Source organism: Cornus florida, unplaced genomic scaffold, assembly GCF_030987335.1.
Source record: "Cornus florida cultivar Cherokee Brave unplaced genomic scaffold, ASM3098733v1 CherokeeBrave_3.0.0_Hap2_Chr05, whole genome shotgun sequence".
NCBI classification, from domain to species: domain Eukaryota; kingdom Viridiplantae; phylum Streptophyta; class Magnoliopsida; order Cornales; family Cornaceae; genus Cornus; species Cornus florida.
In genome coordinates, this window is record NW_026775575.1 from 95983665 (window position 1) to 96001264 (window position 17600).

A 17600-nucleotide genomic window follows, 5' to 3' on the forward strand; every position below is an offset into this window, starting at 1 on the left:
GTTAGACCATCCAAAAGACCTATACCACACTGTTTGTGGACATTATTGATACATAATATATATTGTTGAGGTTGAAATTCGCCGCGGTCTAGTACGACACCGTTTCCTGCAAAATAAGGATGGCAAAGTTAAACACCGGTGTGGTGCCGGCCGTTGACCCTTCGACGATCAAGTTAGTAAGGGTTCTCGATAGAGAATTTTAATCGTAATTCACTTAGTAGGAGTTTTTTTGTGTGTACCTTATTCCCGAGTCGTCTTTGTATTTATAGTCACTTCCCTTATTCTTGATAAAGGAATTTCATCGTCCTTAGCCCATGGAGCCTACCTCGTGGAAATCTTATCCTTGATAAGATTTGAACTTACCCCATGACAAATCCTATCTTAGATACGATTTGTCATCATTCTTATCTAATAGAAATGGTTATCCTTAATAACGAGATATTATCGTCTGAGAATTGGAGAAATCTGGTGGCCTGTCAATATTTAATTACCTTTTTCGTTAAGTCAAGATAGGCTAGGGTTATTTTTCCCTATTAGTTGCCCCCTATTTCCGGGTACGTGGTGGACCAAGGAAATACTTTCTATATTCGATTTGTTTCCTTTTTACTACAGGCCCCTTCCATATTGTAGTAGGACTCCTTTACAAGAACTTCACTGTTACTTGAAAAAGAATTTTCTTTCCTATAAATAAATAAATATATATATATATCTATTTATTTACCTTCCTTTTCTTTTTGGTCTGAAATCCTCCAAACTGGATCCTAACTGTGAGTTTATTGTGGATCATTGTAGATACGTAATTGGGTCAAGTTGTCTCTACCGGGTTATCGGTGTAATTCCAAAGTGGTTTCGCTATTTTCGCGATATCCGATACCTCATCATGTTCGTGCAGAAAAATAACTTGAATACTGAATCTCAATCCGAGGACTCAACCTCTGAAAGTGTTGAAGAACTCGATCCTGACTATGCTGATGAATCTGGTGTTGATTACTCCTCAAGACCAAGGACTGCTTTTTCCAAGCAACCTCCTCGTGAAGGAGAATCCTTAATTAAGGATGAGAATTTACAGAATTGTAGAGTTAAATATTCCATTCCTTCATCTATTCATCTTCACAAACCCAAACCAAAAGATAGATGTTCTTCTATTCATTTGGGTGAGGTATGTTTTTTCGAGTCGACTTTTGCTGCGGACTTGCGTTTTCCGATTCATCCATTTGTAGAAGAAATTCTTTCTCATCTGAAGATAGCTCCTTCTCAAATTGCTCCTAATTCATGGAGAATTATTATAGGCTGTTTGATTGTTTAGGGAAAGTGTGGCAATGGCCGTCTAACAGTAAATCAATTCCTGCATTTTTATTATCCCAAGAAGAAAAAAGACAATTTTTGGTACTTCCAGTGTAGATCAAAGAAGACATTCCTCCTTGTTGCAACCCCTGAAAATAATAAAGGTTGGAAGAGTCGTTTCTTTTTTATTTCTGGTGCATACGGGAAATTTCCAACTGTTTGGAATAATTCAGATCCAACAGGTAAGATTTATATGTATATAGTTTCCAAATTATTATTATTATTTTTTATTTATTTTTTATTATTATTTTTTTTTTGGCACCCGAGGGAATAGTACCCTCAGGAACTATTTATGAACAGTACCCGCGGGTACTATTCATGAATAGGATTTTTTTTTTTTTTTTTTTTTTTGCACCCGAGGGAACAGTACCTGCGGGTATTATTCATGAATAGGAATTTTTTTTTTTTTTTTTTTTTTTTTTTTTTTTTTTTAGTGCAATTTATTATTCATTTTCCCAGAATTTAAGGACAAACCAACCCTCTCCATTCCAGAAGCCGAGCATGTTGGTAATGCCTCTTCTTACCCAGTGAAGACCTTTAGCGATCTCATAACTGACGAGGCTTTAGATTTGTACGTACGAGCTCATAGCTCAAAGGAAACCTCCACCCACTTAGAGAAAGGTAAGAAAAACAAAGATACTTATATGTGAACTTACTGATTTTAGTTAATATCTCATTAAGTATTTCCCTTATTACTTTTTATGCAGGCAAGAAGCTCAGTAAAAGGCTCCTAGCCCAAGTCCGGTCAAGTAATCTCCCTTCTACCCCTGCTTCCAAAAAATTACGAAGGGTAGGAGAAGGGAATCATGGTACATCCGCAAGCCCTGGAGTGTTATCAGGTCCTACTCCTGTACCTCTAGGTTTCAGCGGATTTGGTGGGGTTCCTACTAGTTTCGAAAGTTTTGGTTCGGTATCAACCAACCAAGCCTTTTCCCACGGGGAATCGGTTCTCGATGACACTAATGTCGCGAATGACAGGTTACATAAAATGGTAGTAAAAGACGACACTACCAGATTGCAGAGTCTGCCAGCATCTGAGCTTTCAAAGAAATTTGTTCATCTAATCAGCCAGGTGAGATTTTACCCTTATTATGTGCATCTCTTTTTTTCGTTTATTTATTTATTTTTAACTGTTCGCCACTATTTATTTATTTATAGGGCACTACATACTCTGTTGTTATCGCTAAAGAATACGAGAAGCTTTCCCTAGAGATGGCTTCCCTCAAGGCTAAATATGAAGATGTTACTTCTACACTTAAAATAAAAGAAGATGACTTGACTAATGCAAAATTAAACTTTCAAGATGAGAAAGTGAAACTTACCAAAGAATACTCTGATAAGCTAGAACTCGAGAAGCTAGCTGCCGTGGAGAGTTTTAAAAATTCTAATGAATTCAAGGTGCTCATAGGCAAGGCTTGCTGTGATGGTTTTGACCGGTTCAAAGCTCTTGTCGGCAAAGATTATCCAGAGATAGACTTTTCTATGTATGACGTTCTAAGTGAGAGCGAAGAGGAAGATTGAATTCCATAGTATTAGTCATATATATATATATATATTAGGTTTTTTGATTTCTCAGTATGTTGTTCCTTTAAAACTTTTCAGAATATCTCTGAATCCAGAGAATAGTTGCTCTACTTTTGTCTTTCATGGTATTGTTTCATACTTGTTGTTTCCTTATACAGAACTCATTTTACTTTCCCAAGCTTCACTCAGCCCGTCTTTCTTTCGAAGGAACATATTTTTACGAGCTTCACCCAACTCGTCCCTTTAGTAAGGGAAAGTCACTTATTTCTTTTAATAAAGAAGTGGACTTAATGTGTCACTAGTCCTTATGTGACTTATAAAATTCAGTAGAAACACGTGCAATAAATACGAATAACCATTTTATTAAAGACCTATCGAAAATAATAATCGATAGTCGAATATTAGCATCCGTTACACACTGGTCTGCTTTATTGAAGCTAAAAACATTCTATCACTTTTAAAAGTGAGATAATAAAATAAAACATAGCCTTGCATGAGTACCTACTGGTAATATTTCCTCAAATGTTCTGCATTCCACGGGTGGGGAAGCTGGCTCCCACCAAGTGACTTTAACTAGTATGCCCCCGGTCTGTTGCTTTTGGTTACTCGATAAGGGCCCTCCCAATTGGGAGCTAACTTTCCTTCCCCCTTTTCCTTAGTAGCCGGGGTAACCTCGCGAAGCACCAGGTCTCCTGGCTCGAACCTCCTTGGCTTGACCCGGGCATTGTAGTACTTGGATATCATCCGCTGGTAAGCCACAACCTTGACCTGGGCCTGCTCCCTTTTCTCTTCTACCAGGTCTAGGTTTAATCATAGTTCCACCCCATTCTGTTGAGGTTCAAAATACTTGGTTCTGAAGGTAGCAACCTTTGTTTCTACCGGGATCACAGCTTCACTTCCAAAAGCTAACCCAAAAGGGGTCTCCCCAGTGGGGGTTCTTACGGTAGTGCGATAGGCCCATAAAACTCCGGGTAGTTGTTCAGGCCACAAGCCCTTGGCCTTTTCTAGGCGTGTCTTGATCATCTTCAATATTGTCCTATTCGTGACCTCAACTTGCCCATTGGCTTGGGGATGGGCAGGAGAGGAGAAATGAATTTTGATCCCAAGTTCATTACAAAAATCGAGGAACTGCTCACTTTCAAACTGCTTCCCATTATCGGTCATAATTACCCTTGGTGTTCCGAACCTGCAGATTATTGTCTTCCAGAAAAACTTTTTTACTTCATTCGCTCCAATATGAGCTAATGGCTCAACTTCTACCCACTTGGTGAAATAATCGATAGCCACAATTGCGTATTTAGTTTGTCCCTTCCATTGGGGTAAGGGGCCGATGAGGTCTGTCCCCCATTAGGCAAAAGGCCACGGCCCTATAAGAGGGGTTAACTTTTCTGCTGGTTGTTTTGGGACATTAGCGAATCTCTGACACTTGTCACATTTCTTCATAAACTCAAGTGCATCTGTCCTCATAGTAGGCCAAAAATATCCTTGTCGGATAGCTTTATGCACTAGTGATCTGCCCCCAACATGATTTCCACAAAGGCCTTCATGTATGTCTTTTAGAATGTAATTTGCCTCATCAATGGAGACACAACGCAAGTAGGGTAAAGAAAATCCCTTCTTGTAGAGAACCCCATCAATGAGGGAATATTTTGCCACACGCATCCTAATATTTCGTGCTTCCATGCGGTCCTGGGTAGCTCTTCGTTCTCAATGTACCTGATAATAGGTTCTGCCCACTCTATGCCGTGGGCCACCTGGTGTATTTTCTGTGGCCAATCCCAGACCGTGCTAGGCTCATCCAAATATCCCACGGGTATGGCTTTATCTTCCTCTGTGGTTGCCAGTCGAGCCAGGGCGTCTGCCTGTGTATTCTCTTCTCGGGGAATCCGGCGAATAGAAAACTTCTTAAAAAAACCCTTGATATCCTCTATCTTATGTAAATAGGTTTTCATCTTCCCATCCTTGGCTTCATATTCCCCCTGGACTTGTCCAGTTATTAGTTGAGAGTCAGTATATGCTACTAGTCGTTCAACTTCCAAAGCTTTCGCCATCCTGAGGCCTGCTAGGAGGGCTTCATACTCTGCCTCATTATTGGTTGCTTTAAAACCAAACCTGAGTGCATATTTGATGCATTCCCCATTTGGGGAGATAATTACTAGCCTTGCCCCACTTGCACGGGCGTTGATAGACCCATCCACATATAACGTCCAAGTAGATTCGGCTTCTTCCTACTTATCTGCAGCATGCTCGGGCCCATCTTCTGGTGTGAATTCCGCTATAACATTTGCCAGTACTTGGGCTTTTAAGGCCGTTCGGGGTTTGTATTGGATATCGAACTCTCCAAGTTCTACCGACCACTTCATGAGTCGCCCTGAAGTATCAAGTTTGCGTAGAACCTGCCTAAGTGGTTGGTCCGTCAATACTATTATTGTATGAGTTTGGAAGTAAGGCCTGAGTTTCCTCGCGAAGATAACTAGAGCAAATGCCAACTTTTCTATCCTTGGGTACCTTTCTTTCGCCCCCCTGAATGCACGGCTAATATAATATACCAGTTTCTGGTTTCCATCATCTTACTGCCGACGAAGAAACCGCTAAGTACAAATACAACTGTTCTCCTTGCATCGCCCGCGACAATAATGGTGGTGAAGTGAGACACTCCTTTAGCTCTGTAAAAGCTTGCTCGCACTCAGGGGTCCATGAAAAAGCTTTCCTGAGCACACGGAAAAAAGGCAAACACCTATCGGTCGCCTTGGAAATCAACCTATTCAGAGCTGCGATCCTTCCTGTCAATCTTTGAAGTTCCTTGGTCGATGCTGGAGACTGCATGTTAAGAATCGCCTGGACCTTCTCAGGGTTAGCTTCTATCCCTCTTCTACTTACCATGTAACCGAGGAATTTCCCAGAGGAGACTCCGAAGGCACATTTACTTAGGTTGAGCTTCATCTGGTGTTTCCTGAGGACTTGGAACGTTTCCTGTAGATCAACCAGATGGTCTTGAGCTTTCAAGCTTTTTACGAGCATGTCATCCACATACACTTCCATATTCCTTCCGATTTGGTCCTTAAACATCAGGTTTACTAACCGCTGATATGTTGCACCAGCATTTTTTAGCCCAAAAGGCATCACCTTATAGCAATATAAACCTCTATCCATGATGAAAGAAGTTTTATCTCTGTCTGGTGTGTGCATTGAGATTTGGTTATACCCTGAGTATGCATCCATAAAACTGAGCAGCTCATGGCCAGCTGTCCCTTCTACCAATATATCAATTCTTGACAAAGGGAAACTGTCTTTGGGGCACGCCTTATTTAAATCGGTAAAGTCTACGCACAACCTCCATTTTCCATTGGCCTTTTTTACCAAAACAACATTGGCCAACCAGTCGGGATAATGAATCTCTTGGATGAAATCAGCTTTCATAAGCTTATTCACCTCTTCTGATATAGCCATGTTCCTTTCCGCGGTAAATGTTCTTCGCTTTTTCCTGATAGGTTTAAATGTAGGATCTGTGTTTAATCGATGCTCAATCGTAGTTGGATTAATACCGGGCATGTCTTCATGTGACCAAGCGAATACATCTTGATTATGTCTGAGGAACTGTATAAGAATATTTGTGAAATCTGAGGGGAACAGAGACCCTATCCTCACCTTTTTTGTTATGTCAGTGTCATTCAAGCATATCTCCACCAAGTCCTCGATTGGCTTAGCCCGGTCTTGCTCCTTCTTTTCAACTTCATCGACAATCAAAGCCTCCTGCTGCCTCTTTTCTTTGAGAGAGGCAACATAGCATTCTCTGGCAATGGACTGATCTCTTCTTAGTTTGCCCACGCCATGCTCGGTAGGGAAGCGCATTAATAGGTGATAAGTCGAAGTGATGGCCCTCATCGAATTTAAGGTCGCTCTTCCTAGGATGACATTGTAAGCAGATGGACAATCCACCACCAGAAAGTTGACCATGACAGTGACTTGTTTTGGGCTGGTTCCTACAGTGATAGGAAGGATGACTGCTCCTAGAGGAGAGACCTTGTCTCCCGTGAATCCCACCAATGGTGATCTAGTAGGTCTGAGTTTTTCCTTACCAATCTTCATCTTGCTGAATGCATCAAGAAAAATGATATCAGCTGAACTTCCATTATCTACCAATATTCGCCGAGTATTATAGTTAGCGATCATCATGGTGACGACAAGAGGGTCGTCATGAGGTTGCTGCACATCTTTCATGTCTTCATCTCAGAATGTAATAACTGGATCACCTAAACGAGGCATCTTTCGATGTTGAATCTGTGCTCCTACTTCGCACACTTCAGATGAGCTTCGCATTCTCCTGGCATAGGCCTTACGGGCTGAGCTTGATTCTCCACCTCCTGCACACCCCCCAGCTATGACCCTGATCTCTCCTATTGGTTGTTGATCAGGAGGGTGGTTGTCTCGGCCTGCTCTTAGTGGGTTAATGTCGGTTCTGTCATTCCCCACAATAAACTTTCGCATGTGCCCCCTTCAGATCACAGTCTCAATCTGATCCTTAAGGTCGAAGCAATCCTTTGTAGCGTGCCCATGGTCTTTATGGAACCTGCAATACTTATCATGAGGTCTCCTTGCCGGATCTGACTTTAACTTCGGTGGCCACTTCAGATATGGCTCATCCTGGATCTGCAGGAAAACTTGATCTATCGGCATATTTAAAGGAGTGTAATTTGTATACCTCTCCGCGTTCTTATAGCGAGATGCCCTTTCATTCTGGTTGACCATGGGTTTCTTATACTTGGTTTCCTTTTCATCTCTGATCGTCAGGGCTGGCCTTTTTTTGTCTGACTTCTTATCCTCCCCTTCTTTTCCCTTTCTCGCAATCATTGCATCTTCAGCATTCATATGTCTTTTAGCTCGAACCAATAACTCGGCCATGCTGGTAGGAGGTTCCTCTGATAAAGAGAAGAGGAATCTTGAGGTTTGAAGTCCTCCCATGAAGGCGGCTAGGGCCACCTTGTCATCCGCTTCCTCCACTTGTACCATCTCCGTGTTAAAACGACTAATGTAATCTCGTAGTGACTCTCCCTTCTGTTGCTTCACAGTAAGGAGGTGGGTAGCCGGCCTTCTATGCCTCTGGCCAGCAATGAAATGGCCCACAAAGCCCTTACTCAATTCTTCAAAGGTTTCGATGGTTCCTGGCTTTAGTTTGTTGAACCATACCCGTGTTGATCCTTTAAGAGTCGTTGAGAAAGCCCTGCACATGATCTCATCCGGCATCGCGTGTAGGTGCATAAGCGCCTGAAAAGTCTCCAAGTGGTTGAGGGGATCTTTAGTTCCATCGAAACTCTTAATTGTGGGTATTCTAAATTTGCTTGGCAAAGGGCATTTCATAACCGAGGGGCTGAACGGCAAATTGGTCTTCTGCACCAAACCATTTATGGCTGCAATGCCTTTTCCCTTCATGGCCTGCATCACACCCTCCATCTTTGCCTTGAGATCCTGCATCTCTAGGTCAACGTGGGAAATCTCCTCGGTCTTTTCAATGATAGTCGTGTCTTCATGGGGTCGGGAACTCCGTGGAAGAAAGGGGTGGATCACCTCTCTATGTCGGTTTCCCACATGGCTTTGTTCAACTTCGGTCTCATATCGGGGAGGATGAGTATCCCACTCTTCTAGATTCCCATTACCCCTGTTTGGATTCGAGAGGTCTTGGCGTGGCAAGCCCTGTTGAACCGGTGGAACAAGGTGTTGTAGGAGTGCTGCATTTTGTTGGATCAACTGGTCCATACCCTGATTCAGAGTTTGGACATGCAATTCCAACGTTACAAATCGTGTCTAGTCATTTAGGACGTCTAGATTTTCACCCGACTCTTCCCTTTGACCAGATCCCTGCGACGGTGTTCCTTCGGTAACCATACCGGACCGCAAACGTCTATACCCAACGAGTAATAAATCGATTCAAGGGAATCGCTGTTCCCACAGACGGCGCCAACTGTTGAGGTTGAAATTCGCCGCGGTCTAGTACGACACCGTTTCCTGCAAAATAAGGATGGCAAAGTCAAACACCGGTGTGGTGCCGGCCGTTGACCCTCCGACGATCAAGTTAGTAAGGGTTCTCGATAGAGAATTTTAATCGTAATTCGCTTAGTAGGAGTTTTTTTGTGTGTACCTTATTCTCGAGTCGTCTTTGTATTTATAGTCACTTCCCTTATTCTTGATAAGGGAATTTCATCGTCCTTAGCCCATGGAGCCTACCTCGTGGAAATCTTATCCTTGATAAGATTTGAACTTACCCCATGACAAATCCTATCCTAGATACGATTTGTCATCATTCTTATCTAATAGAAATGGTTATCCTTAATAATGAGATATTATCGTCTAAGAATTGGAGAAATCTGGTGGCCGGTCAATATTTAATTACCTTTTTCATTAAGTCAAGATAGGCTAGGGTTATTTTTCCCTATCATATATATATAGAGATGAGAGAGAGAGAGAAACCTGTATTTTTTGGCAGCTTTCCTGGTGGAGATTTCAGGGGTTAGCATTTTTTATCCTTGAAATTGGAGAGGAAAATCAGTTGAGTGTATGTTTGAAAAGAATCAAAAACACGATTTCTCTCTCTCAATAAGAATCTGAAAAACCCAAGGAGACGAAGCAAACCCCCTCTTCTTCTCCAATGGCGTCACTCTCCTCCCTCTTCCTCTCCAATCCTTATTCCCTCAGCCCTTCAAACCCTAACGACAACCCTAGATTTCTTCTTCCTTTCAGAGAAGAAATCTTTCGCAGTGGCCACCGGCGACGTCGCGAATCATCAAGCAATTAAAGAATATTATTTAAAACGGGCCGGATGTGGTTTGGTGCAACGGTTGAAAGGATGCAGAGCTTAAAGGGGGCATATGGGTTAACCCGGTCAATTCGTTAAAACGGGCTTAATGCAAATTTTTATTTTTTTATTTTATTACTTTTGCGATTGTAAAATAAAATGACGTAGGAATTTTAAATTTAATATTTCAAAACACCTTTTTTATATTATTGTTAAAGAAATGGTGGGGGAATTTAAAATTTCAAAACACCTTTTTTTTATTTTTTATTTTTAAAGAATGAGTTTTTTTTTTGGTAAATATAAAATGATGTAGGAATTTTAAATTTAATATTTCAAAACACCTTTATATATATATATATATATATATATATATATATATATATATATATATATTATATTTAAAGAAATGGTAGCGGAAGGCTGTGGAGGTGACATCAGTGATGACAGCAACAACATATGTGGTGGTGGCACAGTGATAATTTTTAGACATAGAATATAAGAGTTTTTTTGGAAACTTAAATTTTATTTTTTTTAAAAAAAAATTACTTTAAAATAAAATGGCTATTTTATAGATTTAGTTGTAAAATTGATTTTTATTTCTTATAAGGAATTTTGCTATTTCATTTCATTCTGCATACTTAAGACAGTATTAGAATACACATCTTTTCTTTGAGTTGCGAAGAAAGTTCTCCTGGCAAGACAGGAGAAAGCATAAATGAATAATAAATTGAACATATAGAATAGATCAGAGAATGGTAGTTGTGTCAAAAAATAGCATTTTGTATGAAATACACAATTGGAGCAGAATTGTTAAAATGTAGCATTTTGACACTGTAGCACCTGTCAAAATATAGATTTGGCATGCAAAAATAGCATTTTGTATTAGAGATGGTCTAAGGTTCAGCTACAAACTATTCGACCCAAAATTAATATTGTTCTTGTACCGTGGTAACTATCTATGCGGTATTAGGCATCAATATTTGGATTTTTATAGAGGAGGAATAATAAAACTCGATTTTGTGGCATTGATACCTTCTATTTTGTGTCTTAACTTGTCAAGTAACATGTAAAAGTGAAGGAAACGTTGTACAGTGCCTTGCTATTTGACTGGATTTTTTTTTTTTTAGCATGTGTATCGGCCCTACAATACACATCATTTAAGTTAGAAGTGTGATTCGAAAACAAAACCTCAAGACTTACTTCCTGAATCTCTACCAACTCTACTATGCCCTTGGGGGCCCATGCCATTTGACTTAGGAACCTCCCTAGAGTTTTCCACATTACAATACATTCTCTTAATTCAAATTAATTAATCACCAAGATGTAAAATATTTTTTCTGCATAATGTGCCATGGTTTTGACAAGATCTTACCTAAATTAACTGACAAGAACCTACAAGAAATAAAAAGTTCAGTGGCTAACATGACCAATATTCAAGGCTTCCACCAAGTAGGTAAATTATTCACAATAAACCCACACTCCAATATATATAATACATATGTAAAGCATATTGGTAGAATAATAGAAATGGTCCTGCAGAAACAGAAATATTTATAAATTTTATGATGTATTATCCCAATTTAACTAAGACAAATGGCCTTATGGATCAAAAATGGTTTGTTCACAAATTAAAGAACATACAAAACACAAATACATTGTGTGTGTGTTTTTTATTATTATTATTATTATTATTTTTTATCAAGCCTCTAATACTGTCATGGTGATTTTATTGACTGAACTTGTTGTCTGCTTGCTTGACGAATAATAATCAATTTCGGGAAAAGTTCTTTCAGTGTAAAAACCGGGCTGTTTAGGCTGAAGTAATGCACCCTCACTACCTAGCATTAGAACCACAAATGACATGTTCGGCCTATCTTCTGGAGATTGTTGAACACCTAATAGAGCAATATGGATCGATCGTAGAACTTGGGACAAACAACATAGAGTCTTCTCCGAGAAGTGCATCTACCAGTTCCAAGGACGTGCCTGCCTTGAAAAGTCTCCAAGACTATTAAGTAATTCACAAATCATTAGTAAGAGTGTGAGTTTTAGCAATATAGATTATAAGTGATTCAGAAATCATTAGTAAGAGTCTTAGCTTTAACATACAAGGGAGGCGATATTGGCGCTCTACATTTGACCTCAGACATTCCACATTTTATTTTTAATAATTAAACGACAAGTTTACCCTTGATCTCCTAAATGAACCTAAAAGATTTATTCTAAAAGACACGAGAGAAAGAGGGGCAAAACAGTCATTTCAGTTACTAACTTTAAAAGTTGGAGTTGATGAGGTTAAATGTGGACTGCAAATATCAGCTCCCATAAGTAATTCACAAATCATTAGTAAGACTGTTTGTTTTAACATATAGATTATAAGTGATTCACATATCATGTGTAAGTTTTAACATGTAGATAAGATTCTAAACAGGAGACTTACATGGCCAAGAAGGTTAAGGTGGTGTTCAGGATGAAAAAAATCTCTGTTCCTCTTTCCCCTCACCATCTCAAGTACCAAAACTCTAAAGCTAAATACATCTAATTTTACAGAGAAAATCCCATCTACAGCATACTCTGTGGACATGTAGCCAATGCAGGGAATACTGAACTAAGAAACAGATGTAGCAAAAATAGGGATGGATTGTATAAACAATGTTTAAAGATTCATACTGTGTTCCAACCACTCTTTTCGTAGTTGCTCCAGTCTCATTTTCTCCAAAACTTCTAGCCATGCCAAAGTCTGATATTTTACGAATCAAGTTAACATCTAGCAAAATATTGCTAGCTTTGAGATCTCTATGGATGATTCTCAGTCGGAAATCTTGATGAAGACAAAGAAGTCCCCGAGCAATTCCATTGATAATGTCAAAGCGCTTAGGCCAATCCAGTAATTTGCTTTGGGTTTGATCTGTCAAAACTTTTCATATTAGTCTATACTGCTGCTAATTAAATGCTCGTATAACTAGAAAATGTGTACCCCCCCCCCCCCCCCCCAAAAAAAAAAAAAAAAAAAAAGGAAGCTGGAGGGGGACCTTGGTTGGAACAATTTATCGCAACACCATGTCAAAAACCAATGCTGGATCAAGTATAATTAACATAGTCAGATGCTTTAACTGAGTTAAATTTATCATGGTAAAGAGCCAAACCAAAATAAATAAATCCAAACTTTTGTTAGGCATGTATTCATAGATCAACATCTTTTCTTCTCCTTGAAAACAGCATCCTAGAAGCTTCACGAGATTTCGATGCTGGAGCTTTGCTATACAGATAACTTCATTCTTGAACTCGTCAATTCCTTGAGTGGAATATTTTGACAGACGCTTCACTCCTATTTCCTTTCCCTCTTCCAGAATACCCTGAAACACTTCACAGTTATGATAGGTTAAAGAATATTATTTAAAAAAGAAAAGAAAAACTCATGTTTATATTGCTTCCTTTTTCTTTTTATCTTTTACTTACTGCCTTGTGTTGTATTTTCACTGGTTTGATTTTTGATTTGTTTCATAACGGATATATATACCCAAAAGAGTTTGCCTCACTCTACTAAAAATTGCTTCAATAAATCTTATTTCCTTTAATTTTTTACACAACATCCCAACATCTAAAAGGATAGCAGGACTGCTACAAATCAAAGTGATTCTAATTTAGCAAAATAAATAAATAAATAAAAATAATAATAATAATAATAATAATAATAATTCAAAGGTCGAAACTTGTATAATAGTATATGATTCATCACTGAACATTCTGATCATTATATTAATTCTGGCATAACACAGTATCAAGAAATTGAGAACTAATAGAACAAATTTACAAATATATATACATGAGGACAGATACACATTTGCATAAAGAGTTACTTCTGCAAAAGAGGGAATTTGTTCTTTTTCGAAAACAGAACAAACATTTTGCCCCATTGCTAACTAGCCCTTTATCTATACCATTATAAAAGTGCAAGCCATTTTCCTAATTTCTTAATATTTTTCGATTTTTTAAAATACAAAAATGTTCCATTAATTGTGTTTGCATTAATACAAAAAGGCATAAATCAGAAGATGAACATTTTTCTCGTATAAAAGTGTATACATAATTTTATTTGTAATTATTAATATATAAGTGAGCTAAATAATATACTTTTGGGCCTCTTTGAATTGTCAACTGTTAAGAGTTACAGTTTGAAACTTATGTCATGATGACCTCTTGAAATTCTCGATACTTACAACTCTTTAATCTAAATGGAAGTTTTTGTGCACGGTCCATTTCTGGCCAAAATTTTTGCACATTTGTCGTTTAGTTTTGCTTGTGGTCTGACTTATCTTTCCACTAGAAGAGATTGGGATTGCTTATGGGTTGAGAAAGAATCTGTTTCTTATATTTTGTTTTTGAATTAGTTCCCGTGGTCTTTCTCAACCTTTCTATCAAGGCATGTGCTATCCAATATAATTTCTAACAGGTTTTAAGATTTAAATTTCTTCTAATGCTTTCCTATTGTATTGTTTTATTTTGCCTTTGATGGTGTATTATTGTTTAGCTTTCATCATGGTCCAATTTTTCATTTTATCGTTTGATTTGGTTTTGATCATGATATGGTTTACATTTATTATAGTTTTTTATTTGGTTTTTGATAGTGGTGTTCATTTCCACTGATTTTATATGTCTTTGATTACACTTGAATGATATCCCAGTTCAACTTTGTCTTGATAGTATTTTGATGCTTTGCTAATTGCAGTTCAATTCTATATTTGGCGGTAAAGCTTCATTAGTTTCTGATGCATTGTTCTTCATATAATCTTAACTTTTAGTTGTTTGAGCTTTAAGGATGTGATGAGAGTAAGGTGACCATTGTAAATAAAAATATGAAAGTATTCAATTTGAAAATTTCAAACCAGTTAAGCAAGTCAAACTTCTGATTTTAACTTGTGACACGACCTTGGGAAAATATACTTATGTGATGATTTGCTTTAACCTGCAAATCACTGGGTATCCTGTATAGCATTATTAAAATTTTCTAAAATACTTGGAGAAAACCATTCAGCGCTAAAATTTTCTAAAATGATTTTAAGTTCCAATCCTGAATATTGCAATTTTTTCATTATATAACACTTCAACTCTACATTATAGGGTTTTTTTTTTTTTTTCAAAGCCTTTATAGCATTTCATTATATTCTTCCGAAACTTTGATAATTCATCAGCTATAATAACATATTTCTGAGATACTGATGTGAAGCACTTTACAGGTTGCTATGTGAGAAGCAGTAGTTGACAACAACTTCAAAGTCTCGTGTGTGTGTCAACGAAAAAATATTAAAAATAATATGAGATGCATGGTGGTAGAAATATTGTTTGGAGAAATGTATGCCAATCCTATATTTACAATCATTTGGTTACTAAAACAGTTGCTATTTGAGAATACAATCGTTTAGTTGTGGTGGAGGCATTTCACTATGTTGTTTAAAACATATAAAAAAATTATACACAAAAAAAATCATGTACAACACATATTTAAGTTATCCAACAGTAGTGTTTTGTACAGGTAGACATAATAACAAAAAATTTAGTTTGACTTTCAAAATTCTAAATGCAACAAAAGGTTCAAAAATTTGAACAAAATGATGATCAAGCAAACAAATCAAAAGATTAATTTTTAGATGGAGAAATTTCAAGCCTAGCGTAACAAAATATCATTAAAATAGCTTAGGAAAAACGTGAACAAACAACATTAGCATATTTGTTGTGCATCATTATATTAGCAAAACACATCTTGATTAAAATATATATATATAAACTATGATTTTCCTTCACGTACATTGCACGTGAACCTTACACAAAAAGCTAACCAAGTTTTATTTTGTGTGTGTGTTTTTGTTTAGGAGGGGGGATTGTACAAATCTACAACTTCTTAGGAATCCAAAATAAAATATAAATAAAAGTAAACCTTTGTTCACTCTGGCATATTAGCCTTAGCTTGTTGGTTTTTTTTTTTTTTTTTTTTTCAAGTAAAATTTTATAAAGAAAGCACTCAAAAGGGGCGCGAAACCCAAAGACAAACAGAAGGCCAAAAAGTGTCTCAAACCTTCAAAAAGGTCAAAAAAACAACAATCTCCTCTAGAGATCTAAAATCTCTCCCTGAAACCCAACAAAAAAGAGTGGAAATAATAAAGAACTTAAGCAAATAAATAGGCTTCTCCTTTCCATCGAAATATCTCCGATTTCTCTCGAGTCAAATACACCACCAAATACAAAGAGGCGTAGCCCTCCAAGCGTCCTGAATGAGAGCCCCCATTGAAAAACCTCTGCAAGCCTCAATCAACCCTCTAGAGAACAAGGCATGACCCAAAACAAGCATTAAATCAACAGTTTCCTCATACTAAAATGTAATAGAAGGTGATCAACAGTTTCCTCATCGCGTCGACACAAATAACAATGACTAACCACCACCTAATTTCTTCTCCGCAAATTATCCTGGGTTAAAATCCTACCCAAGATAGAAGTCCAAGCAAAGAAGGCCCCCTTGAAAGGAGTCTTAGATCGCCAAATAGACTTCCAAGGGAAAAGACCTTTAGAGCTAACCGTAAGACACCTGAAAAAGGACCGAACCTCAAAGCGACCCTGAGAGTTAGGATCCCAAAGCCAACAATCAGAATCCCCAGCTGTAATCACCTGGCGATACAATAATTCCAACAAGCGAGTGACCTCGTGAATTTCCCAGTCCTGAAAATGCCTCCTAAACTGAACATCCCAAGTTAGTCTCCCGTTATCAAGATGATAACAGTCAACCATCATGGCTTACCTATGAGAAGCAATCCTGTAGAGCCGTGGGAAAGCAATAGCAAGAGGACGTTCTCCACACCAAAGATCCCCCAAAAATTTGATCCTCCTACCATCCCAGATCCGAAAACAAACATGTTTGCTGAAATCATCCCACCCTTTCCGGATGAGAGTCCAAACCCCCACCCCTCTAGGACCGCACACCTCAAAAGAACTCCACCCTCTACTGCTTTCCCCAAATTTGATCACGATAACCCTCCTCCAAAGCCAACGCTTCTCTACCCCAAACCCCTAAAGCTATTTCCCAATGAGAGCCTTATTGAAAGGCAACAACCTCCTAATCCCCAATCCTCCACTCCGAATCGGATAACACACTTGCTCTCAACGAACCAGATGAAACTTAAACTCAATTCCTCCCCCCCCCCCCCCCCCCCCGGGGGCGCGCGCGTAATCTCTCAATTCTCTCAGCCACAGAAGAAGGAATCTGAAAAAAAGAGATGAAATACGTGGGGAGGCATGAAAGGGTGCTCTTGATCAAAGTGACCTGGCCCCCTTATAGAGGTACTGCTTCTTCCATCCCGCCAATCTCTTCTCGAATCTATCCACAACTAGATCCCAGCTTCCTACACACCTCGAAGGAGTTCCCAGGGGCAACCCCAAGTAAGAAATAGGAAAAGAGCCAGTGCGACATCCAAGAATCTAAGCAAACATCTCGATCTCAAAGACCTCCCCAACCGGCACAAGAACACTATTTTCGACATTAACCTTAAGCCCAGAGACCACTTGGAACCAGGCCAACACGCATATCAGATATCTCAACTAGGACGCATTCGCATCACAAAGCACTAAAGTATCATCAGCAAACATCAAGTATGAAATCTCCAACTGACTAGCAACATCCCTGCCCACCCGAAAGCCTCTCAAAAACGCCCAACTCGACCGCCCTCTTAATCAATCTACTTAGAGCCTCCATCACAAAAAGGAACAAGAACGGAAAAAATGGATCCCCTTGTCTCAATCCCCTCGAACTAGAGAAAAAACCAGTCGGAGCTCCATTCACATGGACAGAGAAGCAAGCACTATAAATACAAAAAAAGATCCATTCCCTCCACCACACACTAAACCCTATCATCTCCATCAAGTAAAGAAGGAAACTCTAGCTCACATGATCGTA

The 17600-nt window shown here is 38.6% G+C and overlaps 1 protein-coding gene and 1 pseudogene across 1 annotated transcript; both read right to left on the bottom strand.

The window, feature by feature from the left end:
- Positions 1–7365: 7365 nt before the first annotated feature.
- Positions 7366–8622, bottom strand: LOC132309783 (uncharacterized). The gene has a single exon (XM_059808061.1). It carries the CDS (start codon positions 8620–8622, stop codon positions 7366–7368), a length of 1257 nt encoding a protein of 418 aa, XP_059664044.1.
- A 2734-nt stretch (positions 8623–11356) lies between these two features.
- The window catches only part of LOC132307764 (G-type lectin S-receptor-like serine/threonine-protein kinase At4g27290), a 50131-nt pseudogene continuing 43887 nt past the window's right edge, over positions 11357–17600 (bottom strand).